The sequence below is a fragment of the Schistocerca serialis genome, chromosome 6 (assembly GCF_023864345.2).
Source record: "Schistocerca serialis cubense isolate TAMUIC-IGC-003099 chromosome 6, iqSchSeri2.2, whole genome shotgun sequence".
Lineage (NCBI taxonomy): Eukaryota > Metazoa > Arthropoda > Insecta > Orthoptera > Acrididae > Schistocerca > Schistocerca serialis.
This window is the reverse complement of record NC_064643.1, coordinates 134,310,516-134,338,314: the sequence shown is the minus strand read 5'-3', so window position 1 is coordinate 134,338,314 and position 27,799 is coordinate 134,310,516. Positions and strand designations below refer to the sequence as shown.

The 27,799-nt window shown below is 43.0% G+C and overlaps 1 protein-coding gene across 1 annotated transcript in view; it reads right to left on the bottom strand.

Annotated features, from left to right (window-relative positions):
• LOC126484143 (UDP-glucosyltransferase 2-like) overlaps nucleotides 1-27,799 on the bottom strand; it is a 78,783-nt gene that overhangs the window by 33,891 nt on the left and 17,093 nt on the right. The window contains exons 2-3 of the mRNA XM_050107537.1: nucleotides 8,464-8,713; nucleotides 3,013-3,267 (exon numbers count right to left, since the gene is read on the bottom strand). Of these exons, the coding sequence (XP_049963494.1) occupies nucleotides 3,013-3,267; nucleotides 8,464-8,700 (492 nt within the window). The 5' untranslated portion in view covers nucleotides 8,701-8,713. The remainder of the gene's footprint in view (nucleotides 1-3,012; nucleotides 3,268-8,463; nucleotides 8,714-27,799) is intronic.

The following is a 27,799-nucleotide window of genomic DNA, read 5'->3' as shown; positions in this document are numbered from 1 at the left end:
ATTCAGGAACCATTAAAGTAAAATATTCAATTGAAGTGCCCACGTCCTCGAATCATTAGCAATAGGCGCGGCCCCTGTCGAGTTCAGGAACTTACCAAATATTTTCCGACGTGTGGGTGGCAGTTGATTTTTTCAGGTAGCCTATTAGCTGTATGGTGGGTAATCTACATTGATGTTCAGAAACAAAACAGAGCACCTTGAACGACTAGAGACAGGGCATTAATATTCACAGGAGACGTACATTAGTATGTTCCGCAGTCTGCAGAAATGATAAGCATTTCACTCACCTGTGTTCAGCATATGTTATGTTCCCTAGCAAGCACAGGGTCCGCCAACGACCCTGACAAATTGTTCCATGCATGATGGCATCGACGCGTATAATGCACGAATGGTGTCCTCTGGTATAGCCATCCATGCTGCATTCAGCTAGTTCCAAAGTCCATCTGTGGTGGCTGGCATTGGGTCACAGCGCTGCACCTGTCGTTTCACCATATACGGCACATTTTCGAGTGGCAACAAGTCTGTTGATTTGGCGGGCCAGGGCAGAAGGTTGACATCCTGTGACACCAAGAACGCACGTGTTCGTGCAGCAGCACGTGGTCGTGCATTGTCTTGTTGGAAAATGGTGTCTGGGGTGTTGTGCAGAAAGGGTAAGCCTACAGGTCGAAGGGTGTCATTCACGTAGGTCACACTGGTCACAGTGCCCTGGACACGCACCAGCTGTGGTTTGTGGTTGTACTCAACAGCACCACATACCATAAGGCCTTGAGTTGGCGCTGTATGTCTTGTGTATTTGCGGTCACTGTGATGCCGCTCCCCCTGTCTGCTGTGAATCAATGTGCAGGCATCGTTTTCAAACAAACAGGACCCGGATTCGCCCGAAAACACTATCTGACCCCATGACTGCCCCAAGTGACGTCGTTCCATACACCATTGCCTCTTGCATGTTTCTGCACATTCGTCAAAGGTACGCGGAGAAGTGGACGATGCGCACGTAACCTATAACAAACGGCGATGCACTGTCACCACTGATAGTGTACGATGGGTTGCACTGTTCCACTGTTGCGTCAGAGTCGAGGAGGACGCAGTTCTGTCCTGCAATTCCACTCGGATGAGATGTCGACCTTCTCGGCGGGTGGTCTGGGTTGTGCGACCCGGCCGATCTCACCGTGTTCTACGGCCTTCAGTGAACCATTCTGCACACACCCGTTGCACTGGAGAAACACTTCGTCCCGCGCGAGCAGCAGTTTCCCAGATTCATGCGTCACATTCCATCATGCCAATAATGTGCCCTCTTTCAAATTCACTGATTGGATAGTTGAGACTTAGCGCCATATACCGATCCTGCCTTGGAAGCGGTTAAATGAGAGATGTGTCTCAGAGCGAGATGGTGACGCGAGACTGGACGCGCACGTAGTTTATGAATCAGCCGATAGAGGACAGTATTGGATAGGGGACTGATTTAGTTGCGATTGTGCCCACTAGAGTGCACTAAAGTAATAGAATGTTTTTCATAAACCGTTCCAGTATTTTCATCAAGTGTTATTATGTCTTTTTGTGTAGGTAAAATGTTATAAATGTGTTTTAGCAGTATGAATGTGCGTCAGTGTGGTTTAAGGTTAATATAAAGATAATTGTTTAACGAGTTATGTAGTGGGATTTAGTGTGGGAACATTTCGAAGAAGTATGGATGTGCACAAAGGGGATTTTCGTAGAATAGATTTGTAAAGTAAGTTTATGGTAAAGGGAAAGTTAATTCAGGTATAAATAACAATAGTAAATAACTGTATGCATAAACAAAACTTCAGCATATTAGATAATTACGTCGGTCAAAAGTGCAGTCGTTAGGTTTACTATTTTGCGATTGGTTATTGATGAAAAGCGTGGACTGACGCGGGAGAATGTTGTTTTGCTATTGGCTGTTAAGTAAACTGACAAATGGTAAAGCAATATTCTTCGCGCGCTATTCTCTGCTGGTAAAGAGGACTTAGAGTATTCTAGAGAAGAGTCGGAGCTTAGCCATGAAACAGTTCGGACGCGTGTAGTGGTGGTTCCGATGGAAATAAGTTGCCGGATCTAGCAGTGTTTCATACATCAAAAGTGTGGTAAAGTGACGGCATAATTATTCCGATGGGTGTGTAGAAATTTCGGAATTTTGTGACGAGAAAAGACATATATTGAACAGGTCGGTGGCTAAAAACTGTGACTGCATTTGGTACCGACAGACTTAATATTTGACGAGCATTCTCAATCAAAAACAATAAGTATTTTTGTAGCTATTACGTTTTCGGGAAATGCAACACCATAAACTTGATGACGTGAGTGAAAGGGATTGTGAGTGACTGTGTTAAGACTGGCACGGGCTTGGCAGTGATACTTGTTCACCTAAGTTTCAGAATATATTAATTGAGGACAAAATTTCCAACCTTTCATTTCGTGTGAAAACTTTCTCCCGAAACGTAGATTAGTGACTTTAATTGCAGCCTGGTTCACATCGAAGTACAATAGGTTTCGCTCGGCTTCCCTGCTGATGATATGGTGAGACAATGTTCACAGGTTCGTCGTAAAGGGACGGAAAGAACCGCGCCGCCGCATAGTTCGGTTCGCTCATACGTGTCCGAGGCATCCTGCACGTCTGCTCAAGTCACACTGATCCGTTACCTTCGGTTTATAGCAACAACGAGAGCCGCAGGCACATTTTACCGGTAGGTGGTGTCGTGTCGCGATGTCGTTGTTGACCTTGAACCCGCGGGTCGACATATTACAAATGCCAATCGTTTCTGCAGAACATACTAACGTACATGTCCTGTGAATATGAACGTCCTATCTTCAGTCGTTCAAGGTGTCCTGTTTTTTTTCTGAATAGAATGTATCATTTTATATGATCTGGGGTGATTCTGCATCATTCTAACCTGCATAACGTTGGAGCACCTGATGAGCAAGGGGTCATGTTCGCGGCACACGCGGCTTTTGGCACATGCACCACAGTCGTGCTAGAGGTGACATACTCACCCTGTCATATACCCTAGGCAGAGCCATGCTGGAAGTGATGCCGACCAGCGGGACTCCGAATTTGGCGGCAAACGCGGCCATGCAGTCGGCGTGGAAGAACTCTGTGATGACGAGGTCGTAGTGGTCGCCGAAGGAGAGCACGCGCCGCACCTGGGGCAGTGCCAGGGCGTCGGTGCACTGCTGCCTGGCGATGTACTTCATGATGATGGCGCTCACCGGCGGGGAGCGGGCCCGCTCTATCAGGTCCCACGTCAGCTGCAGTCGGAACAAACACACACACTGTACAGTTTATGGGACCAGGCAATAGCGCGCTGTTTGCAAGCTCGCTATTTACTCGTTTCCTGTTCCACTTGGATCAGCACAAAAAAACTGCTGGATGTTGAAATTGCAACGCCATAAGGAATCGATGAGATCTGGAGGGCTATACTCGAGGCCATCTCTCAACAACTCTATGCGACTAGTGCCCGGGAGGACATACAGGGGGCGGACAAAAGCATGGAAATCCCAGAAACACAATACATTGCCATGCCTAATATGGTGTAGGAAAACCTTTGGCATTCAAAACAACTTCCAGAATGGATAAATACAGGTCCTTTACTAAGACACAAAGGAATTACAGACATTGGTCCGAGTGGACACTGATTTAAATCAGTGGGGTAAGTTGAGAATTTGTGCCAGGCCGGGACTCAAAACCGGGTCTCCTGCTGGCTACGCAGATGTATTGACCACTGCACCATCCCGACACAGTGGTCATCGCAACTGCAACTGCACAGACGCCTCCTGTCATACCCAAATTCGCAACTTATCCACAGACTACTAACGTACTACCCATTGCCCATTATTCTCATTACTCACAGAATTCCGCCAGTTCCTGCAAGAGTTCAAGTGTGGTGTCCATCTGCACTGAAGTAATCATTGGCCAGCCTCGCTTTAGTTGTACATTGTAGAGCCAAAGAAACTGGTACACCTGACCAATATCGTGTAAGGCCCCCGTGAGCACACAGAAGTGCCGCAGTACGACATGGCATGCAGTTGACTAATGCAGCGCTAGAGGGAGTTGACACCATGAATCCTGCAGGGCAGTCCATAGATACGTAAGAGTACGACGAGGTGGAGATCTTTTCTGGACAGCACGTTGAAAGGAGCCCCAGACATGCTCAATAATGTTCATGACTGGGAAGTTTAGTGGCTTGTGGAAGTGTATAAAAACAAAAGAGTGTTCCTGGATCCACTCTGTAGCAATTCTGGATGTGTGGAGTGTTACATTGTCCTGCTGGAATTGTCCAAGTCCGTCGGAATGCACAATGGACTTCAATGGATGCAGATGATCAGACAGGATGCTTACATAGGTGTCCCTGTCAGAGTCGTATCTAGATGTATCAGGTGTCCCGTATCACTCCAACTGCACACGTCCCACACCATCGCAGAGACTCCACCAGCTTGAACAGTCCCCTGCTGACGTGTAGCGCCCATGGATTCATGAGGTTGTCTCCATTTCCGTACTCGTCCATCCACTCGGTACAATTTGAAACGAGACTCGTCCGACCAGGCAACGTTTCCAGTCATCAACAGTCCACTGTCGATGTTGACGGGTCCAGGCGAGGCGTAGAGCTTTGTGCCATGCAGTCATCAAGGGTAAACGAGGGGGCCTTCGGCTCCGAAAACCCGTATCGATGATGTTTCGTCGAATGGTTCGCACGCTGACAGCCGTTGATTGCCCAGCATTGAAATCTGCAGTCGCCTTGGTCCCATCCTTGCAGGATATTTTTCCGGCCGCAGCGACGTTGGAAATTTTACGTTTTACCAGATTCCTGATATTCACGGTACAGTCGTTAAATGGTCATATTGGAAAATACCCAATTCATCGCTACCTCGCATTTGCTGTGTCCCATCGCTCGTGCATCGACTATAGCACCACGTTCAAACTGACTTAAATCTTGATAACCTGCCATTGCAGCAGCAGTAACTGATCTAACAACTGCGCCAGACACTTGTTTCCTTACATAGGCATAGCTAACCGCAACGCAGCGCCGTATTCTGCCTGTTTACATATCTCCGTATTTGAATACGCATAGCGCTGCAGTCTATGTGAGGTATCTGTTCGTTCAGACTTCAAGTTGACCACTGTGTCTGGATAGCCTAGTAACTAGCAAGCCCAGGTTCGAATCCTGATCTAGCATAAATTTTGAAGTTACTCCATTGATTTACAGCAATACTCACTCCCAGCCAATGTCTGTAATTCCTATGTGTCTTAATTGATAGAGGCTGTTTGATCAAAATGATGCCTGTTCTTTAGGACAGTTCCGAAAAACAGACATCACTTATACACAGGTCCTCTATGATTTTGAAGGGAATCTTATGCCATTCCCCCTGCAAAATAGTGGCAAAAACTGGTAACAATCATCTAACTGAGTAGTGATCACACAGTCTTCTCTCCAAAGTAGACCACAAAGGATTGATAATATTGAGATATGGTGATTGTGGTGGCCAGGAGTGATGCGATAATTCATTCTTGTACTTGCAAAACCACTTCTGGACCATGCGAGCTGTGTGAATAGGCCCCATCGTCTCTGAACATACTATCACCATTGGGGAGCAAACATTGTGCGATGGGATGGACAGTCAAAAAGTCCATGTGACCCTTGGCAGTAACGCGACTTTGTAGAGTGCTCATGAGGGCCCATGGACCACCACGATACAGCTGCACATATCATCGGAGAACCCCCGCTGTGTTTCATTCTTCGGATGTAAATTCGACCAGAAGTCGGAAACAGTGTGCAACAAGACTCCAGTCAAATGACTTTCTTTCATTGCCGCATAGTCCACGTCTTATGGATCCTACACCAATTTTACCTGCTATGGGTATTTGCATCACTGAAGACTAGCTTTGGAATTCCTGCACGCTCTGCAGTTCCCTGCTTATGGAGCTCTCTTCTTGTAGTTTTGGTGCTGACAGGGTTCGTGAAGGCGCCATTCAGTTCCGCTCCGACTTTTGCTGCTATCGCCCTCTTACTTTTTGTCACAATCCTCTTCAATGACTGTCTGTCAGTATCGCTCAACACACAGTTTCGTCCCCATTGTGACTTAGCAGATGATGTTTTTCCGCTTTCCTCACAGATCTTCGATGTGGTGCCTTTTGAAACATCAAAAATTTTGGCTCCCTTGATTATGGAAGCACTCACCATAGGAGCAACAATTTCCCCACGTTCGAACACAATTAGCTCCCATGTGATGCGTACACAACTACATAACACATTGTTCTGGCCACGACTAATACTTGCAACATATTGAGGACACTGTACAGACGTTAGTCGTGGTCAAGCACAACAGCAAAACTTGCAAACTTGGCTAGCATCTGCATTTATGTTCAAATATGCATTTCACGCGGTGTTTCTATATTTTTGTCTGATCCCTGTACACTGCTCGCCTGGCCGTGCACCATCATGCTGCACTGGTTAAGAATCTTGACTCAGGAATTGGGTTTGTTTGTAGCAAAACACGTATCCACAATAACAGTGCTCCAGATGTGGAGTACAACAGACTGCCAGCACGGCAACCAGTGTTGTCGCTTCCCCTGACATGGCAGCAGTGAGAGGTATGCCAAGAGTGGTTCGTCCAGCTGCAACACTGGACAATGGAAGTGGCACCGTGGGACCTCTCAGGCAAGTCTTGGTTCTGTGTAAAGCATTATGGTATACGTACCCATGTAGGAGGCTCCAAGAAGTACGAATGTTGCTCGATTGCATTCATTATTCCCATATGGTCGCAGGACCAAGCATCATGGTATGGGATGCTATTACGTACACAATACAATCACTTCTGGATCATGTAGTCAATAATTTGGACAACAGCCATTACACTTCTGACACACTAACGCAACTGGCTGTGCACTATGGCCGAGGTTGCCGAGTCGTTATCTTTCAACAAGATAACGCAAAACCATACGGTGTCCGTGCTGTCCCGGCCAGCATGCACTCCAGATCTCACACCCACTGAAAACATCTGGTCACGGGTTGCCAAGACACTGGTATGCCTCCATTCACCAGCTGCAACGACTGGTGAACTCTGGCACAGATCTGAAGCAGCGTTTCTGTCAACCTACCTCACTTCGGTCGTGCTCAGCCGGATTAGAGCCACTCTTGCTCCCATAGGTGGCATCTCTATATACTAAATTTTGCATCCTGTATACCACAATTCGCCTACAAATTCTTTCATGCATTCTTTCTGCTACAGTGGAGACTCGATTAACAGGACGAATTGTTGCCGTACGTCTTTAGGATTATAGAAAATCCGAATAATTGAATGGCTGAAGAAAAGCGATTTTTGTGTTATTAACTATAGAAAGATCATCTAGATTGCCTGTGTCTGGTTGGCTTTTAGGTACACTGTCATATTGTTATCTTTCTAAGATTAATAAATAATGTTAGGTGTTTATTCAGAATAACAAAAACAAATTAAACTTATTAAACTCAATAAAAACAATGTTTATTAAGAAAATAGAGACATTTTCGTACATAGCTACATATTTTAATAAAATTACTAAAATACTGCAAGCCTAATCATGAAATACCTAACAAAAGTCACACTAGTTTTTGTTTAAAACATTTAGTAATTGTCACCTGATGTAAACATTTTTTTCTCTTCATTGCTGCCACATCACGAATTCGTTTTAATTGTAGTAAACTCACGATATCACACGCTTTATTTTCGAACCATTTGAAAACTGTTCCCAGGGCTCGAAATACTTCCGCATGACGTGATCCTGCATCATTTTCTACATTTACGGCTTCTTTTGTTTTATGTTCTTGCATTTCCTGGTGTTCGTTTGCCTGCAATATGTTTTCAATAATTTCGTCATCCCACATGATCTGATCATTACAGTCACAAGTGAGCTACTGTTTCATATCATCGGCATCACATTCCTAGCATATCTGCATGTTTGTCGATATCTCATTTACATCCTCCAAAACGGAATCATCCGTATCGGTTATTGAATTTTCGTGCTCCTGTTATAGTATTATGTTCCAGACTTTGTTCAAAGTCTTCCTTTCAATCAAATCTCACGCATCTACAACCATGTAACAACACTTCTTTAAACAGCTGCGACACGGCGCAGCGGCGTAGCGATTGCCTACTGTATACTTCAAACAATAATGAAACGGGCGCTGTCTAACTCAATATACGAGGTCTGTTCAAAAAGTTCCGGAACGTTCCTAATTTCCCGCCGATGATGTGTTGAAGCGAAATGCACACGCCTGTGTTTAATGTGTAACTACAAGAAGTTTCATTACTGTTTTATATCTGTTAATTATTGTTCAGTGCTGTATTGAGTAGCGGGTTACTAAAACCGTACTAATCAATAAACGATCCAACTGATTAGCGACACGTGAAGCAAATTATCGACTTCCAGATTGATGAGTAAAGAAAGGTTAATGTGCGGCGATAACTAACCTCTGGCTTCTTCTCGTTTGATGCTATGCTCACGTCGCGGTAGTTCTTGAGAGGAGTCTTCAGCGGGAACTGGCTGATGACTGTGACGTTGTGGCCTCTAGCCGCCAGCTCCCTGAAGAGTCGCCCGAACATGGCGAAGTGGCTGGCGCCAGAGAACCACACGGGCGCCAAGATGTTCGCCGCCTCCGACGGAACACCCACTGCCAGCGCCAGCAGGACCACCGCCAACGGAGACATGGTGGTCTTGTACCTGAGCAGACGAAGAAGTCACTGAAAACGCTGCCTTGTGTCCCATATCTGGTGTAAAGCCAAAAGCTTAGAACACGATGATAGCACAAAAGCGATTCAGCAGCATCCGACATTAGACGAACACTCCAGAACCTTGAAGGACTGTAACAACTTTCCATGGAATCAGATCAAGATGTGGATGGAAGTCATCAGAAGAAAACCTAAGCTATCCTGTCTTAATAGTTGCTCACCGTTCCTAATTTTGTTCATGGATGGTTGTTAGTACCAACTTAGCTCTACCACACCCCATGGACGTTTGAATGGAGTAATATCGCAAGAACGTATATACTAAACTGAAGCCTAAAGAAATTGGTATAGGTATGCGTATTCAAATACAGAGAAGTGTAAACAGGCAGATATGCCGCTGCGGTCGGCAACGCCAATGCAACACAACAGGTGTCTGGTGTAGTTGTTAGATCGGTTACTGCTGCTACAATGGCAGGTTATAAAGATTTAAGTGAGTCTGAAGTTGATGTTATAATCGGCGCACGAGCGATGGGACACACCATCTCCGAGGTAGCGATGAAGTGGGAATTTCCCCGTACGCCCATTTCACGAGTGTACCGTGCTTATCAGAAACCCGGTAAAACATCAAATCTCCGACATCGCTGCGACCGGAAAAATATCCTGCAGGAACGGGACCAACGAAGACTGAAGAGAATCGTTCAACGTGACAGAAGTGCAACCCTTTCGCAAATTGCTGCAGATTTCAGTGCCGGGCCATCAACAAGTGTCAGCGTGCGAACCATTCAACGAAACATCACCGTCATGGGCTTTTGGAGCCGAAGCCCAACTTGGGCACACTTGATAACCGCACGACACAAAGCTTTAAGCGTCGCCTGGGCCCGTCGACACCGACATTGGACTGTTGATGGCTAGAAACATGTTGTCTGGTCGGACGAGTCTCGTTTCAAATTGTATCGAACAGATGGACGTGTAGGGGCATGGAGACAACTTCATGAGTCCGTGGACCCTGCATGTCAGCGGAGGACTGTTCAAGCTGGTGGAGACTCTGTAATGGCGTGGGGCGCCTGCAGTTGGAGTGATATGGGACCCCTGATATGTCTAGATACGAATCTGACAGGTGACACGTACGTAAGCATTCTGTCTGATCACCTGCATCCATTCAAGTCCATTGTGCATTCCGACGGACTCGGGCAATTCCAGCAGGACGAAGCGACACCCCACACATCCAGAATTGCTACAGAGTGGCTCTAGGAACACTCTTCCGAGTTTAAACACTTCCGCTGGCCATCAAACGCCCGAGACATGAACGTTATTGAGCATATCTGGGATGCTTTGCAACCTGTGGTTCAGAAGAGATCTCCACCCCCTCGTACTCTTACCGATTTATGGACAGCCCTGCAGGATTCATGGTGTCAATTCCCTCCAGCACTACTTCATACATTAGTCGAGTGCATGCCATGTCGTGTTGAGGTACTTCTGCGTGCTCGCGGGGGCCCTACACGATATTAGGCAGGTGTACCAGTTTCTGTGGCTCTTCAGTGTATAGGTGGAATGGCACCTATGTACAAGAACACGAACACAGCATTTTTCTGTGTTGTTGATGTGGTCCTCAGTCCAAGGACTGGTTTGATGCAGTTCTCCACGCTAGTCTATTCTGTGCAAGTCTCTTCATCTCTGCGTAATTACTGCAACCTTCATCCTCTTTCACCTGCCTACATTATCAATTTTTGGTCGCCCTCTGCAGTTTATTTCTCTCACACTTTCCTGCATTACCAAATTGAGTATTTCTTGATACCTCAGGACGTGACCTGTCAAACTGTCCCTTCATTTAGATAAACCGCAGATGTACCTGATGCAGTATATCTCTAACTACAGCCTTCAGCCCACACGTGTAGAGTTAGGCTGTTATAACCAGTCACCCACGCACGATCTTTACAGAGTGCAGATGTTGTATATGGCATCCGTTGCAGGGTTGATTTGTATTGACTGTGGCGGTGAAGAATTGTAGGAAAGCGAACAGTGAACCTGCAATAACAGTGACTTTATTTTTACGACAGAACAGTGACTTTTAATCATTGCAGTAAAGACCACACATTTTCTGAACGGGAGAACATTGCTTACAAACTGTGAACATGACTTTGACAATTTCTTTTTCTGGGTTAAAATTATGCAACAAAAAAAGACTACATCTATTTAAACTCATTCTATTCGCCAGCAACCATTCTATACATTATAAATGACAGCGTGGTTCCACAATAAAGTAACAATTTAATTTACATAATTCGTAATATCTGTAATGTATCTGTATATGTAACATTTCTACACAGAGTAATAACCACTACCAGTCACAATATAAGGTGATTTTATTTAGCACACGACCGGTTTCGGGCTTGTGCCCATCTTCAGGCGGTTTACATTCATGTATATGTTTTCATATTCATTGTTGTCTGTTCACAGATGGTTATGACTATGGGACCGCAAGAAACAAAATTATTGAGTTTAGCAAAAAAAGTAGGACAACAATGGTTCAAGAAAGTAAGATTTACTAAGTCACGTGAAAAGGAGGTGGATAATACATGCAAAGATAATATAGAGATACAAGTAAAAAGCATCATTTGATAGAATACACTGTGCAGAAAAGCATGCACGTAGCTTCAGACTCAGACATAAGTAATATTTAGCGCTACCTTGTGCTACAAGAGGTACACCCCATTTAATTTGATTGTTTTGGTAGCCCATTTGTAAACCCATGGAACGATGACTCGTTGAACATTTGTGCTTTAGAAAACATTTATTATGAGCAGAAGGGAGGATTATAAGTTACAGTATAAAGAAATTACAAACTAGAAACAAGAGGTAAGCCAAAGTTATAGCGATCTGATTTACCGACGAGAGTATAGATCCCTTTTTACGAATTGATCCACCAAATGAGACTGCAAATAGAAAACGAGGAAAGTTAAGCCAGAGCCGAAGGTGAGAAACTGGAAAATGCGTTACTGAAAAGCCATGAGGAGTTCATTACTTACATGGTAAAAGCTGAGTGTAGTAGTCTACAGTACAACCTCAAAGACTTCGTACTTTGCAAACTTTCTCTCTGTGTAACACCACATCAAACATAATTTATTTACTTCACCACGTAGCCGTTTTCGATAGTAAACAGCTAACTTTTCAGTAATTATCATTACAATAGATCCAAGACCATTTTATAGGTACATTCATCCCGGACTGGAGCATATTGCGTTAAGCAGAATCTGCCTGAAGAGCGTGGCACTTTGAAATAAACGTTGATCAGGAAGGTTCAGATGTGACCACGCTGTGCTCTCATGTGCTCAAGTGTTTGCGACAGTTCATTGAACACTTGCTATCAGAGCATTATGGACAGTGGGATGAAAATATGGATTTGGATGTCATATTCCATTACAGAAGGATGTGTTCTGGCTTATCTTAACGATTTTTAAATTTAATCAAATCTTGTAAAACAGTCTTAGCTAATCCAGTTCTGCAGAGTAATAGCCGTTAGGGTTAATTAGGACCGTTAGAGAATGGCCCTAAAGGGATATCCATAAAGTGATAATTTTTTAAAATTTTATATACCACAGTGAAGCTATAAGCGGTAGTACTTGACAGAAAGGCGAGGCTCGACTAAAAACACCCACACACACCCACCCACACACCCACACACACACACACACACACACACACACACACACACAAACTGTGATATGCTAAGCGAATATGTGTCGGTTTTTACGTTACGTGAGCCGGTGAAACAGTCGACTGAAAGATCCACTTCTTAACAGAAAAACATCGAAGCGCAAGGGAATACGATCTGTTGCAGAGAAACGAGATATAGCATTCCAATGGTTTCTCAAACAAATAACCTATGTCATTTAGACGCATACAGACCAACAGTTACACTACCGCTCCCTAATGTGCACCAAACGGACCAATTTTTACATTTATTTGTTGCTGAAATACTGTAGCTGTTAATATTGCTCCAATAAACCCAAATATTGAGGAAACGTGTGCTATGGCCCAGATATACGTCCGATACAACAGGTAGTCACAGGCTGTTGTCAAAGGGTTACCGTGTTGTCCACGGTAAGCAGGACGGTGTTTCGTGTGGCTGTGCTAGTCTGGTCCGAGTTTGTAACTGCTTGCATCTCACCATTTCATCAATCAGTTTCCCAACAATGATTAAATGTGCTCTCAAAACACTGTATGAAGCAAACACAAAGAAACTCTGTGATGCGCTTGGGCTTGCGCTGTACTTCCCGTTTTGTTCACCTTCACTTCTGAGCTCACAGACGGTGCAATGAATATTTTATAAATTCTTTTTATGTGTTTGACAGACCAACGTTGTGTCGGGTCCTATGGGCGGAACGTGTCTTCACTGTATTAGTGCCATGTGTGCACGTTAATAAGAATTTTCCGAAGATCCGATGATGACAGCAAGATTCTGTCGAAACTGGTCACTGTGAAATATAGTAAAAGTACCAAGTGATCTTGGCTGCATAAGATTTCCTTACGAACATGTGGAGCCTGTATGGTGAAGAACAGTCAGATAATCAACGAAAGAAAGCATCTGATGACATTCTAGTTGCAACTTGTGTTAGAAGACCACCTGTAGTGTTACTACATTTATTAAGTTGGCAGACGTGTTTCTGTATCTGAAAGACGATGAACTGAATTGAATTGAATGAAATTTTATTGTCGTTTAGCTATTACAGCAATTGACAAGTTATACAGCATATATACATGAAGATCATTCTGTCACTATTGGTTTTCCATATAATATAATATTTAACATCAAATAATATGAAAACATTGCATCATAAATTACTCAGTTAAGTAAATTATGCTGTACTCTCCTAACCGGTACCACTACGATATTTTACAGTCATAAAATTCCTGAAGCGAGTAGCAAGGATTTGCAGCTAACCAACTGAATAATTTGTCTTTAAATAAATCAAATGGAGCTTCTACCCACTCAAGTGGCAGTTTGTTAAACATCTTCATGCCCATCACTTCGTAGCAGTTCAGTGACTTGGATAATCTGCAGTAAGGTATGTCAAGATGGCTACTATTTCTGGTTCCATGAGAGTGTACATCTCTTCTACGCTGGTATTCTGATAAATTGTTCTTTATATGGCTCGTTCAAATGGCTCTGAGCACTATGGGACTTAACATCTATGGTCATCAGTCCCCTAGAACTTAGAACTAATTAAACCTAACTAACCTAAGGACAGCACACAACACCCAGCCATCACGAGGCAGAGAAAATCCCTGATCCCGCCGGGAATCGAACGTTCTTTATATGCAGTAGGGCAGTGTAAATATAAAATTTTATAACAGTTAATATTTTTAAGTTGATCAACAGTGGTTTGCAGTGGGCTAGTTAATCACTGTTTTCGATAATTCGAATTACTTTCTTCTGAAGTACCAAAATGTCCTGAAGGTGTGAGCTATTGCCCCATATTAAAAGCCCATAAGATATAATGCTTTGAAAAAAAGCAAAGTAGGCCGATCTTACAGAGGCCGCAGGTACATGGTTTTTTAAATTCCTTAACAAATACACCACTCTAGACAGCCTTGCACTAATGTATTTAATATGTGGCTCCCAAGTCAATTTACTATCTATAACAATACCTAAGAACTTAGCCGGCCAGTGTGGCCGAGCGGTTCCAGGCGCTACAGTCCGGAACCGCGCGACCGCTGCGGTCGCAGGTTCGAATCCTGCCTCGGGCATGGCTGTGTGTGATGTCCTTAGGTTAGTTAGGTTTAAGTAGTTCTAAGTTCTAGGGGACTGATGACCTGAGCAGTTAAGTCCCATAGCGCTCAGAGCCATTTTGAACCTAAGAACTTAACACTATCCATGAAGTCTGCTCCTGGCAGATATCTTAAACTAAACACAATTTTTTGAGTTTTACTCTCATTAAGCAGGAACCTATTAGCTCGAAACCAGACTGATGCTTGTGATATTGTGTCATTTGCCACAGTTTGGAGCATATCCACGTCTGAGCTGATACTGAAAAAAGTGGTATCAACTGCATAGAGAATGGAGTGAGTATTTATGTAAGAGAGTAGATCGTTTGTCATTAGGATAAATAGCAGAGGTCCTAATACTGAGCCTTGTGGCACACTGCACTTAACTTCAGCTAAGTGTGATCTCTGTTTACCAATACAAACAATTTGTTTACAGTTGCTGAGGAAAGACTCGAATATGTTGTCAACTTCACTGTTTGTGATTCCATAATAAACTAGTTTGTTGAGGAGTGAAATATGCTCCACACAATCGAAGGCTTTGCTAAGATCACAAAAGGTAGCCTGAGCAAAATTTTTCCCTTTTTCCTTCGTAAGCATTAAGGACTTTTTTAATCAGGGAGTCAATGGCATGGACGGTGGATTTGCCCTTCCTAAAGCCAAATTGTACTGCAGTAATAATGTTATTACCTGTCAGATAATCACACAACTGGGAGTTGATCGCGGATTCCAAAACTTTAGATAAAATAGGAGTCAGAGATATTGGGCGATAGCTAGATGGGCAATTTTTGTCTCCTTCCTTGTCTATTCAAATTTCGCGCCAGTTGCATAAGAGTGGCGCTAGTAACGGCTGCGACAAGCTGCATGTTCCTTTTGCGATACTGCAGAAAGACTTAGTAGAAATGTAGCCACTGTACGTAACTGCTGGCAGCGGTAGTCAAGAGAGTGGATGGTCGCAAGATAACGTGGCACTACCGAGAGTGAAGACCATCGTGTTCGGCCTGTTGCTCTGGCGCATCGGACTGCTTCTTCAGCAGCAGTTGACACCACAGTGGTGTAATGAACTGTTACAAATCGGTTACTTCAAGGACAGCTACGAGCCGGACGCCCTCTAGCGTGCTTTTCACTGACCCCACACCACCGCTATTTACGATTTCAGTGGTGCCAAGTGAGAGCTCTTTGGAGGCCAGGGTGGAGGGCTGTTGTGTTTCCTGATGAAAGCTGGTTCTGCATCGGTGCCGGTGATGGTCGTGTGTTGCTTATAAGGAGGCTAGCTGAGGGCCTGCAACCATCCTGTCTGCGTGCAAGACACACAGGAACTAGATCTGGAATAATGGTCTAGGGTGAGATTTCGTACGACAACAGGAGTACTCTCGTTGTTATCCCACGCACCCTGACTGCAAATTTGTACGTTAATCTGGTAATTCGACCTGCTGTGCTGTCTTTCGCGAAAGCATTCCAGAGGGCGTTTTCCAACAAGATAACGCTCGTAACCTAACATGCTCTACAGAGTGTCGACATGTTGCCTTGGCCTGCTCGATCACAAGATCTGTCTCCAATCGAGCACTTATAAGATATCATCGGACTACAACTTCAGCGTCATCCACGAACAGCATTAACCGTCACTATATTGCCCGACCAAGTCCAACAGGCATACAACTCCATCCCACAAACTGACATCCGGCACCTGTAAGACATAATGCATGCACGTTTTGCACCGATTATTAATGTACCACCATTTCACATTGCAATGGCTTATCTTGCGGGTACATTAACCTGCGATCTTGCAAGGTAATTATTTAAATATGTTGCCTAGATAAGCGTATTCCCGAAATTTCATTACTCTACTCAAATTATTTTTTGGTGTTGCGCATTTTTTTCGTAAGGGGATTTGTAAGTCCAAACGACCACGCGGTGTCACGTGTACAGTACGTGCTCAAAGTTATCTCCATTTCGTATTGCGACACTTGTTGTTGACTCACTCTTTATTATCAGCTTATCTGTAAAACTCAACGTGTACGATCCACGAGTACCACAATCTATCAGACCCTGTAATTCTCCAATGGGAGTGTTCCACCTTTATAACCTTGCGTTAACAGTCTTTGAAGCTAACTGTTACCTGAAGTGAACACTGCTGACCAACTATTGGTCACACGAATTAATACCCACGAATTACTAGCCTATGTTAGATGCGTCAAGGCACTTCTCATACACGTTTAGATACAGAACAGCTTTTTTAACATAGTTTTTGGGCGTTATTTGACAAGCTGGTACTTTTTGCCGATGATACAAGTATAGCTATCACACCCAACAGACTAGAATTAACTGGTGAAATTGTACACCATGTTTTTCAGAAAATCATTAAGTGGTTCTCTGCAAATGGGCTCTCATTAAACTTCGACAAAACACAGTACATATAGTTCCATACAGTAAACGGAATGACACAACTAATAAATATAGACTTCGATCAGAAATCGGTAGCTAATGTAGAATATTCAAAATTTCTAGGTGTATGCATTGATGAGGGGCTGAACTGGATAAAACACACTGAAGATCTGCTGAAACGTTAGAGTTCAGCTACTTATGCTATTAGGGTCATTGCAAATTTTGGCGATATACATTTCATTAAATTAGCTTACCACTCCTATTTTCATTCTCTGCTTTCGTATGGCATCATATTCTGGGGTAACTCATCATTGAGTAAAAGAGTGTTCATTGCGCAAAAGCGTGTAATCAGAATAATTGCTGGAGCTCATCCAAGATCATCCTGCAGACACTTATTTAAAGAGCTAGAGATCTTCACTGTAGTCTCACAATATATATATTCACTTATGAAATTTGTTATTAACAATCCGAACGAATTCAAAAGTAACAGCAGTGTACATGGCTACAACACTAGGAGAAAGGATCTTCACTACTCAAGCTTAAATCTAACTTTGGCTCAGAACGGGGTAAATTATGCTGCCACAAAAGTCTTTGGTCACTTACCTAATAGCATCAAAAGTCTGACAGATAGCCGTTTAGCAGTTACAAGGAAATTAAAAGAATTTCTTAATGGCAACTCCTTCTACTCATTAGATGAAGTTTTTGATATAGTAAGTGGGTAATTTCCGCAACCCCCACAAAAAAATTAAAAATATTAAGTGTCATGTATAATATTTTGTGTAATGTAATATCTTGTACAGACATTTTTTATTAACCTGACACGTTCCACATCATTACGAAGTGTCGTATTCATGATCTATGGAACAAGTACTAATCTAATCTAATCTAATGTATTCAACTTTTTCGCGGTTATTGTCTGCATGTTGTGTTTCATTTTCCACACAGCCGATTGCCTGTTTTTATTTTACTTACTTGTAGAATATTTCTTGGCTCTTCCTTCCATCGCGTTGTACTTTAACTTGCGTCACCGAGCAGAAACTTGTTTGTTCTATTGCTTCGTACGTTTCATTCAGGCTATATTTCTACATAAATCCAAGGTAACCACTCACCACCGTACGTTGGAAAAAAACAGACCATTTCGATATTGTGTCTCTTTAGTTATGTGACGATAACACTCAAAGTGTTACTGTTTTGTAGGTGTTAACTGAATATTCTGAGCTGCCATTGTCCATCAATTGATTAGTTCATCTGTTAATAGACTAGTGGTCGAAAAAGGATAAAAATGAAGTAGAGACAATTGAGCTTAAAATATTTATTGCCTCAGCTAGGTGTACCAAATCCGTTACATGCGATCTTCCTTTCTGGAAATAAAACCAAGCTGCTTCACGGTATAACCAAATGAAATTCTCGGGCACTTAAGTAAGAACTAACAAGTTAACAGTCCGAATCGTTATGTCGAAACCTAGTTTGCTTCTCCCCTGGTAGTCAACTTTTAAGAATTTCAGTGTTGACATGAATTTAAAGTAAAAAAAAAGTTATTTTTCTAATGGCTTTCTGTGCGGTCAGCTGATGTGCATCCGACCTTAATACTCTCTTGTCGCTTCTTCCATTGGTCTGCTAGAGAAAGCGATAAAACCACCGACTGAAACAACTGAAATGTCACTGAATCTGCATAGACAAATACAACTTATATTCGATCTATAACTTCCTTTCCAAACTTGTAAGAAGCATCCGCAATAGATACAAGATTTCCAACACGTCAATATTCATATATTGTAGCTACTGGAAAATGTTAATAGCTATACAATCTTCCAAGGTCACATTTCTTGTGCACCGTGAATGTAAATTAAGGACAATATGTCACAGCCATGTGAATCGGAGGCAGAATTCGACATTTTCACGCAAGATTAGGCCTGAGTTGGGAATGAGTCCGACTGAGTATGTGAATAACTTTGGAGTAGCACACAGATCTCGTCAGACTTCTAAACAAGAGATCAAATTTAAAGTATATTAATACATGAAATGAATTACGAGGGTAGTCTGAAAAGTTCTCGGAATCACCACGAGAGGTCAGCGCCAGCGCAACGAGTTGTTCACGTGATATTCATTGGACTGTTGCCTGTAAAAACGTGCCACGTCAGTGCTCTTGGAAGAGAGCTGTGGCGGTGACGTGGCCCTGTTGCTGTTCCCGCATACTGATTTGCGAGGATGGAAAAAAATCGAAATTCGAGCAGTGGATTAGTACTTGGTAAAGAAAGGTATGAAAGCAAAGTACATTCATGCTGATTTCCCAGAATACTCTGGGGGACTCTGTTCCTTCATAAGCAACTGTTGCGAAGTGGACAAGTGAATTTAAATTTGGTTCGGAGAGCTAAGACGATGATCCGCGCAATGGTCGGCCAAGATGTGTCAGTACTCCAGAAATCATTGCATAAGTGCACAAAATGGTCATGGAGGATCGCCGATTAAAAGTGCGTGAAATTGTTCACGCTTGCCAGATGTCATCTGAAAGGGTATATCACGTTTTAACTGCAGAATTAGAAATGAAAAAAAATATCTGCAAGATGGATGCCGCGACTCTTGACACTGGATCAAAAACGCATGAGAATGAACATATGAGAACAAGGTTTGGCCCGTTTTAGGAGAAAGGAACAAGATTTTTTGTGCCGGTTTGTGACCTCAGATAAAACTTGGGTGCACTGCTATACCCCAGAGACAAAACAGCAGTGAAAGCAGTGGAAACATGCTGATTCTCCGCCCCCAAAGAAAACAAATACAATTCCTTTCGGGAAAGGTCATGGCATCAGTGTTGTAGGATGCGAAGCGGACTCTGTTTGTAGATTACCTCCCCACTGGACAAACAATTACTGGAGAGTACTATGCTAACCTCCTGGACAAATTGCAACCAAAGATACGCGAAAAAGGCCAGGTTTAGCAAGGAAGAAAGTCATCTTCTATAAAGCCAATGCGCGCCAGCAAGCATGTGCCGTCGCCATGGCAAAATTACACGAATTGTTGCCACACCCGCCTTATTCAACTGATATGGCTCCGTCAGATTTCCCAAAACTGAAAATTTTTCCTGGTGTCAAGAAGTTCTGGTATGGAAAATGAACTGCCATGTCTAGCAGTAATTGCAGTTGATTTCCGTATCCCCACCAATACTTGCAAAACATAAATTTAAAATAAACAAGAATTATAATTTATTAAACTCGTTTTGAAACGCTTTTCTTGTGAACCTTTGGTTGCTTTATAGAATATATTACATTTCTCACAGACATCAAATGGGCTATTTTCATTTTTCTTGTGTGCCAATAGAATTCGTTTTACATTTCTTAGTTCTCAATTCCTTTTTATTCATTAGTCTTATGTTTTAAACTGTAAGTATTTACACAATTTACTTCATGTGCCAAATATAGAGATATTGTCAATAGTAACACTACTATCGTAACTCTTCTTATAATTTGTATGAAGGAGAGTGAGATTATATGAAATGGCAAAAGACTTAAGTATAACTGTATAATGGATTTACCCTGAACTTTTAAATTAAAAGTCTTCTTAACACTACAGAAGGTATGATGTAATTCTGTTTAAATGTTAAAAACTTAATAATGCTTATAATTATTTCATAAAAACTAAAAATCCTAATAGGGTGCGCACTGTATCACGACTTTTACAATGAATTTCCCATCAGTTCCACTTCTATAGCACAATCTTCAAAATGTTAATCACTGCAAAATCAGAAGGGTTTGTTGTACTACTTTTTAATGTAAATGGCAACTCCGGCTTCCATTTCACTTCTCAGAGTAGTTCGTGATCGCTGGATAAGTATAAATTCTAATGTACATTTCCTACTCAAGGTGGGCAAAGCGAAACGAAACAAAACTGCACAACCACGCTTGATAACCAGAGAAACGGATCGCAGCCATATTGCCACACACCGCTGCTAACCAGCCAGGCAGCCATATTGCGTACACGAATCGCATGTGATCCACCAGATTGCCTGGGACTTCAAGCAATTAGCGGCCGATCGCTTCGATTTGCCCACAAATGTGCCGTCTACGAAGCGATCGGTTTCCCATGCAACTGATCGCTTGGAACGGTGGCTCGTGTGTGTGGCCCTTCAGATACTGCTTACGAGATTGCAGAAGTGGTACCGAACGATCTAGACTACATATATTGCCTGTAGCAATCCTAGATTGAGTGCAGAAATTATGATCCGTCCAGTTGCCAAAGGCGTACACAGTGACAAACTTCCATGGGATGAGCAGTACTTACCGGAGGCGTGGTAGCTATTGAAATGCCCACAGGTGCCGACCGTCCACGTTGCATGTCTGCTCGATCTTCGGTTGCCTTATCGAAACACTCCAGCGAGGCTGCCAGCTCCCCAGTAAAAGCTACTATCTTATCGACTACAGCCCTGCGCTATCAAGAAGCGGGCATCAGGCTACCAAATGTGAACGCCATTGCCTGAGATAGATATCTACGCCGAGCTACACACTGGCCTTATCCTATTTCATATACGCAAAAATTTAAACTAACGTGCACAAGGATAAATCATTTGTACTTGAGTAATATTGTTCAGTTCCTTTCGGCTTATCGTGGTTGCCGGCCGCGGTGGTCTCGCGGTTCTAGGCGCGCAGTCCGGAACCGTGCGACTGCTACGGTCGCAAGTTCGAATCCTGCCTCGGGCATGGATGTGTGTGATGTCCTTAGGTTAGTTAGGTTTAAGTAGTTCTAAGTTCTAGGGGACTGATGACCACAGCTGTTAAGTCCCATAATGCTCAGAGCCATTTGAACCATTTATCGTGGTTTCTTTTTTTTTACTTTTTGTCAAAAAAAAAAAAAAAAACAACTAGGCTTCTATGTGAATGTAACCAGATAGACTAGAATCCTGAGCACTACCGTTCAGAATAAACGTGAAGCACTGAACAGGTAAGCAGAGATAACGCGTGTTGAAGTACTTCCAAAAGGGTTACTCGTTCTTTTGTTAGGATTTTCGGGAGTAAGGTTTATTTAAACTCATTAATAACGGTAGGCATGTAATGGTTAATTATTTTGAAACTTTGCTTTTGAGTCAGTGGGCTGTGTCAGGTAGCAAAGTTTCACAATACTATTAGCGCTTGTGCTGCGAGATGTTACTTCAGTTTTAAAGGAAGAATTGACTTCAAGTAACGAAACAGTCGTCGATATTGCGGTTTCGTGTGATCGAATTAAAATTTCGGAACTAAGTAGGAACCCCTTGAGTGCGAGGTCACATGTTCAATATTTAGTGAAAGTGTTCTATTAACAATTACGACAGGAAAAAAAAAACTAAGCTGCCACCGACGGAGCCGGCCGGAGTGGCCGAGCGGTTCTAGGCGCTACAGTCTGGAACCGCGCGACCGCTACGATCGCAGGTTCAAATCCTGCCTCGGGCATGGATGTGTGTGATGTCCTTAGGTTGGTTAGGTTTAAGTAGTTCTAAGTTCTAGGGGACTGATGACCTCAGCAGTTAAGTCTCATAGTGCTGAGAGCCATTTGAACCATTTGAGCCACCGACGGATGGTCTAGGGGTTGCGGGCACGTTAGCTCAGCACGTTCAGTGAGAGAGCTGGGTGGTCTCTGTAATATATATATAAACAAAAAGAAACGACAACTGAGTTAAGGGATCAACAACGAACTTCAACGGACGTCATGTGACGTCCGCTACGCCCAAATACAACGAACAATAACGAACAAACTGCAAAAAAAGGGGGAGTAGAGTCATTGGTCCCTGGTTCAAAATTCGCCACCGCTTAAATTTTGATTAATAAGCAGCATTGGTGGCCGAAGACTTCCTGCGTGAGAAGTCACCCTCATTCTGCCAACGGCCTTGTCAAAGAGGGCAGATGAGCAGACAGAGATTCAGGGCACACTCTTGCCATAGGGGTGGGAAACTGCCCGTAGAGGCAGGAGAATGAGCGATGATCAACGGCCTGAGGATGCAGAAGGCAACGGAAAACCACTGCATTACAGACACATAACGTGTATCCACAGGACACGTGGCCTGTAATTGAAAAAGTGTCATAATGATCTCTCCGTTGGCAAAAGATTCCGGAATAGTCCCCCATTCGGATCTCTGGGAGGGGACTGCCAAGGGGGAGGCCACCATGAGAGAAAGACTGAATAATCGACGAAAGGATAACGTTCTACGAGTCGCGGCGTGGAATGTCAAAAGCTTAAACGTGGTAGGGAAATTAGAAAATCTGAAAAGGGAAATGCAACGGCTCTATCTAGATATAGTAGAGGTCAATGAAGTGAAATGGAAAGAAGACAAGGGTTTCTGGTTGAATGAGTTTAGGGTAAACATCAACAACTGCACAAAATGGTATAACGGCAGTAAGATTCGTTATGAATAGGAAGGTAGGGCAGAGAGTGTGTTACTGTGAACAGTTCAGTGATAGGGTTGTTCTGAACAGGATCGACAACAAACCAACACCGACAACGATAGTTCAGGTATACATGCTGACGATGAAGAGATAGAGAAAGTACATGAGGATATTGAAAGGGTCATACAGTACATAAACGGAGATGAAAATCTAATAATTATGACTGACTGGAGTGCAGTTGTAGGGGAAGGAATAGAAGAAAAAGTTCAGGAGAATATGGGCTTGGGACAGTGAATGAGAGAGGAGAAAAATTGAGCTCTGTAATAAATTTCAGCGGCAATAGCGAATACTCTGTTCAAGAATCACAAGAGGAGAAGGTATACTTGGGAAAGGCCGGGAGATAAGGGAAGATTTCAGTTAGGTTTCATCATCGTCAGGCAGAGATACCGAAATCAGATACCGGATTGTAAGGCATGCCCAAGAGCAGATATAGTCAGTTCACAATACAGTAGTGATGAAGAGTGGGCTGAAGTTCAAGAGATTAGGCAGGAAGAATCAATACTCAAAAAAGTGGGATACGAAGTATTAAGGAATGACGAGATACGCTTGTAGTTCTCTACTGCTATAGATACAGCAATGAGGAATAGCTGAGTAGGGAGTACAATTGAAGAGGAATGGACATCTCTAAAAAGGGCAGTCAAAGAATTTGGAAAGAAAAACATAGGCACAAAGAATGTAAGTGCGAAGAAACCAGTGGTAACAGAAGAAATACTTCAGTTGATCGGTGAAAGACGGAAGTATAAAAATGTTCAGGGAAATTCAGGAATACAGAAATAAAAGTCTCTGACGAATGAAATAAATTCGGAGTGCAGGGAAGCTAACACGAAATGGCTGCGTGAAAAATGTGAAGAAATCGGAAAAGAAATGCTTGTCGGGAGGACTGACTTAGCATATACGAAAGTCAAAACGACTTTCGGTGAAATTAAAAGCAAGGGAGGTAACATTAAGAACGCAACTGGGAGTCCACTATTAAATGCAGAGAAGAAAGAGCGGATACGTGGAAAGAGTACATTGAAGGCCTGTATGAGGGGAAAGATTTGTCTGATGTTATAGAATAAGAATCAGAAGTGGATTTAAAAGATATAGCGGATCCAGTATTAGAATTTAAGAGAAGGCAGAAGGGAGAGATAACATTCATCAGAATTTCTAAAATCATTGGAGGAAGTGGCAACAAAACGGCTATTCACGCTGGTGTGTAGAATGTATGAATCTGGCAACAGACTATCTGACTCTCCGAAAAATATCATCCACACAATTCCGAAGACTGCAAGAGCTGACAAGTGCGAGAACTATCGCATAATCAGCTTAACACCTCATGCAACCATGTTGCTGAGAAGAAGAATATACACAAGAATGGAAAACAAAATTGAGGATGTGTTGGATGACGATCTATTTGGCTTTAGGAAAGGAAAAGGCCTCAGAGAGGGAATTCTGACGTTGCGGTTGATAATGTAAGCAAGAATAAACAAAAATCAAGACACATTCACAGGATTTGTCGACCTGAAAAAAGCATTCGACAGTGTAAAATGGTGCAATATGCTCGAAATCCTGAGAAAAATATGGGTAAACTATAGGGAGAGAGCCGCGCGGGATTAGCCGAGCGGTCTTTGGCGCTGCAGTCGGACTGTGGGGCTCGTCCCGACGGAGGTTCGAGTCCTCCCTCGGGCGCGCGCGCGCGCGCGCGTGTGTGTGTGTGTGTGTGTGTGTGTGTGTGTGTGTGTGTGTGTGTGTGTGTGTGTGTTTGTCCTTAAGATAATTTAGGTTAAGTAGTATGTAAGCTTAGGAACTGATGACCTTAGCAGTTAAGTCCAATAAGATTTCACTCACATTTTTATAGGGAGAGACGGGTAACATACAATATGTACAAGGGCCAAGAGGGAATAATAAGAGTGGACGACCAACAACGAAGTGCTCGGATTAAGAAGGGTAGAATACAGGGATGTGGCCTTTCGCCCCTACTTTTCAATCTGTGCATCGAAGAACTTATGACGGAAATAAAAGAAAGGTTCAGGAGTGGAATTAAAGTTCAAGGTGAAAGGAAGTCAATGATAAGATTCGCTGAGCGAAAGTGAAGAAGAATTACATGATCTGCTGAATAGAATGTACAGTCTAATGAGTACAGTATATGGATTGAGAGTAAGTCGAAGAAAGACGAAAGTAATGATAAGTAGCAGAAATGAGAACAGCGAGAAACTTAACATCACGACTGATGGTCACGACGTAGATGAAGTTAAGGAAATCTACTACCTACGCAGCAAAATAACCAATGAGGGACGGAGGAAGGAGGACATCAAAAGCAGAATAGCACTAGCAAAACAGGGCATTCCTAACCAAGAGAAATCTACTAAAATATAACATAGGCTTTAATCTCAGGAAGAAATTCCTGTGAATGTACGTCTGGAGTACAGTATTGTATGGTAGTGAAACATGGACTGTGGGAAAACCGGAACAGAAGAGAATCGAAGCATTTGAGATGTGGTGGTATAGACGAATGTTGAAAATTAGGTGAATTGATAAGGTAAGGAATGAGGAGGTTCTGCGCAGAATCGGAGAGGAGAGGAATATGTGGACAACACTAACAAGGAGAAGGACAGGTTGACAGGACATCTATTAAAACATCAGGGAGCTGCAGGGAGCTGCAGAGGGCAAAAACTGTAGAGGAAGACTTAGAATACATTCAGCAAATAATTGAGGACGTAGATTTCAAGTGCTACTCTGAGATGAAGAGGTTAGTGCAGGAGAGGAATTCGTGGCGGGTCGCATCAAACCAGTCAGAAGACCGAAAAAAAAAAAAAGATTCAAAGAGTGCATCAGGAGGGCGACAGAAAATGAGTGTTTGGGAGGTGCAGAGATCAACTTTCTCTGCGGTGTATGCATTACACGTCACAAGGTGGATATCGTCGACTTTCAGGACATATTCAAAACAAAGCATTAACTTGCACCACGAACACCGAATGAAAAATGGCACGGCACAGTGACCACAAAGGTTCACACCATCAAGCTCAAAGGTGAACTCCTTGGAAGTTACAAATCATACAGCACGTTCAGCTAGGTAATCCAGTCTTGAAGATTGTATATAGAAACATTTTACTGTAACGTGGTGATGAGAATTGATGGAATGGTATGGCATGCAACCGAATGCGAAACAGTCTGGAGGTTATCGTAAAACTGGCTTTCCTCTAAGGCGTAATTGCAGATAGTACGATAATATGTTTCATAGGCACGGAAAACACAAACACCCATAGGTCGTAAATTTGTCCAGTGGTTCCAGGTGGTATAAAGTGCAACGTCACATACTTTTCAGGAGGGTATGTTTGCTCTAAAGGAGTATAATTTTTATACGCAGACCAGGAATCAAGCAAAAGCAAGTTCTTTTGACCAGCTATTGGCCAAAAGCAATGCTCATACGATAGTTTTAGTTCTGTTATGGCTATTTTCCCACTGTTGCTTGCTGTGACGTAAATATTCCCTACTGTCCTTGCAAGATCGCGTACACGAGAAGGAATCGTAGGGGGCAGGGCCTTCCCAACTTCTCGCAGCACACTAAATCACTTTCCAGCCAATTTACCATCCAGATTAACACTCGGAATAATTGCATACGAATACGTTAAGGCACTGATGTTAGCTAATCTTGATACAACTCCCTTGGTACCTCTGTTTCCAGAGTTCCTTCCATATACATTTCCGCTTCAAATTTCGATTGTTCAGAGCTGAACACAAATTCTTTACTGAACGATGGGATAAGTTTGTTTACCTCATCTAAAAATTTTCGGGCCGATTCTGCGGTTTGCTGCGCATCGTCAAGTTTGCGCGTTGTTTGACGTTTCATTATCTTACCTCTTCCAATTTTATAGCATTGTTTTAAGTCATGCAATCATCCATTGCTATCCTTGATACTACTATAATCTATGTCGCGCGCAATTTCATGTGCATGAAGTGGTAGATCACTATCATATATACCCTGGAAATTGTTTGACATCTCGCTATCTTACGTGGTTTAAGTATTGAATAGGATTGGGGAGAAGAGAAGTTTGTGGCACAACTTGACCAGAAGAAGGGATCGGTTGGTAGGACATGTTCTGAGGCATCAAGGGATCACCAATTTAGTATTGGAGGGCAGCGTGGAGGGTAAAAATCGTAGAGGGAGACCAAGAGATGAATACACTAAGCAGATTCAGAAGGATGTAGGTTGCAGTAGGTACTGGGAGATGAAAAAGCTTGCACAGGATAGAGTAGCATGGAGAGCTGCATCAAACCAGTCTCAGGACTGAAGACCGCAACAACAACAACAACGTGGTTTAATCCTACAGCATTGTTTGAAGTCATGCAACCATCCATTGCTTCCCTTGAAACCACCATAATCTACGTCTCGCTCTATTTCATGGCCCGGGGTCCACACAAACGCCGCTGAAAGACCACACTCGGCGAGAGCAAAAACAGCATCTTGAATACCGCGCACCAAAGGATCCCGAGAGATACACTGGTCCAGTGCTTGCAATCCACTCAGGGAGTCACTGCATATGACA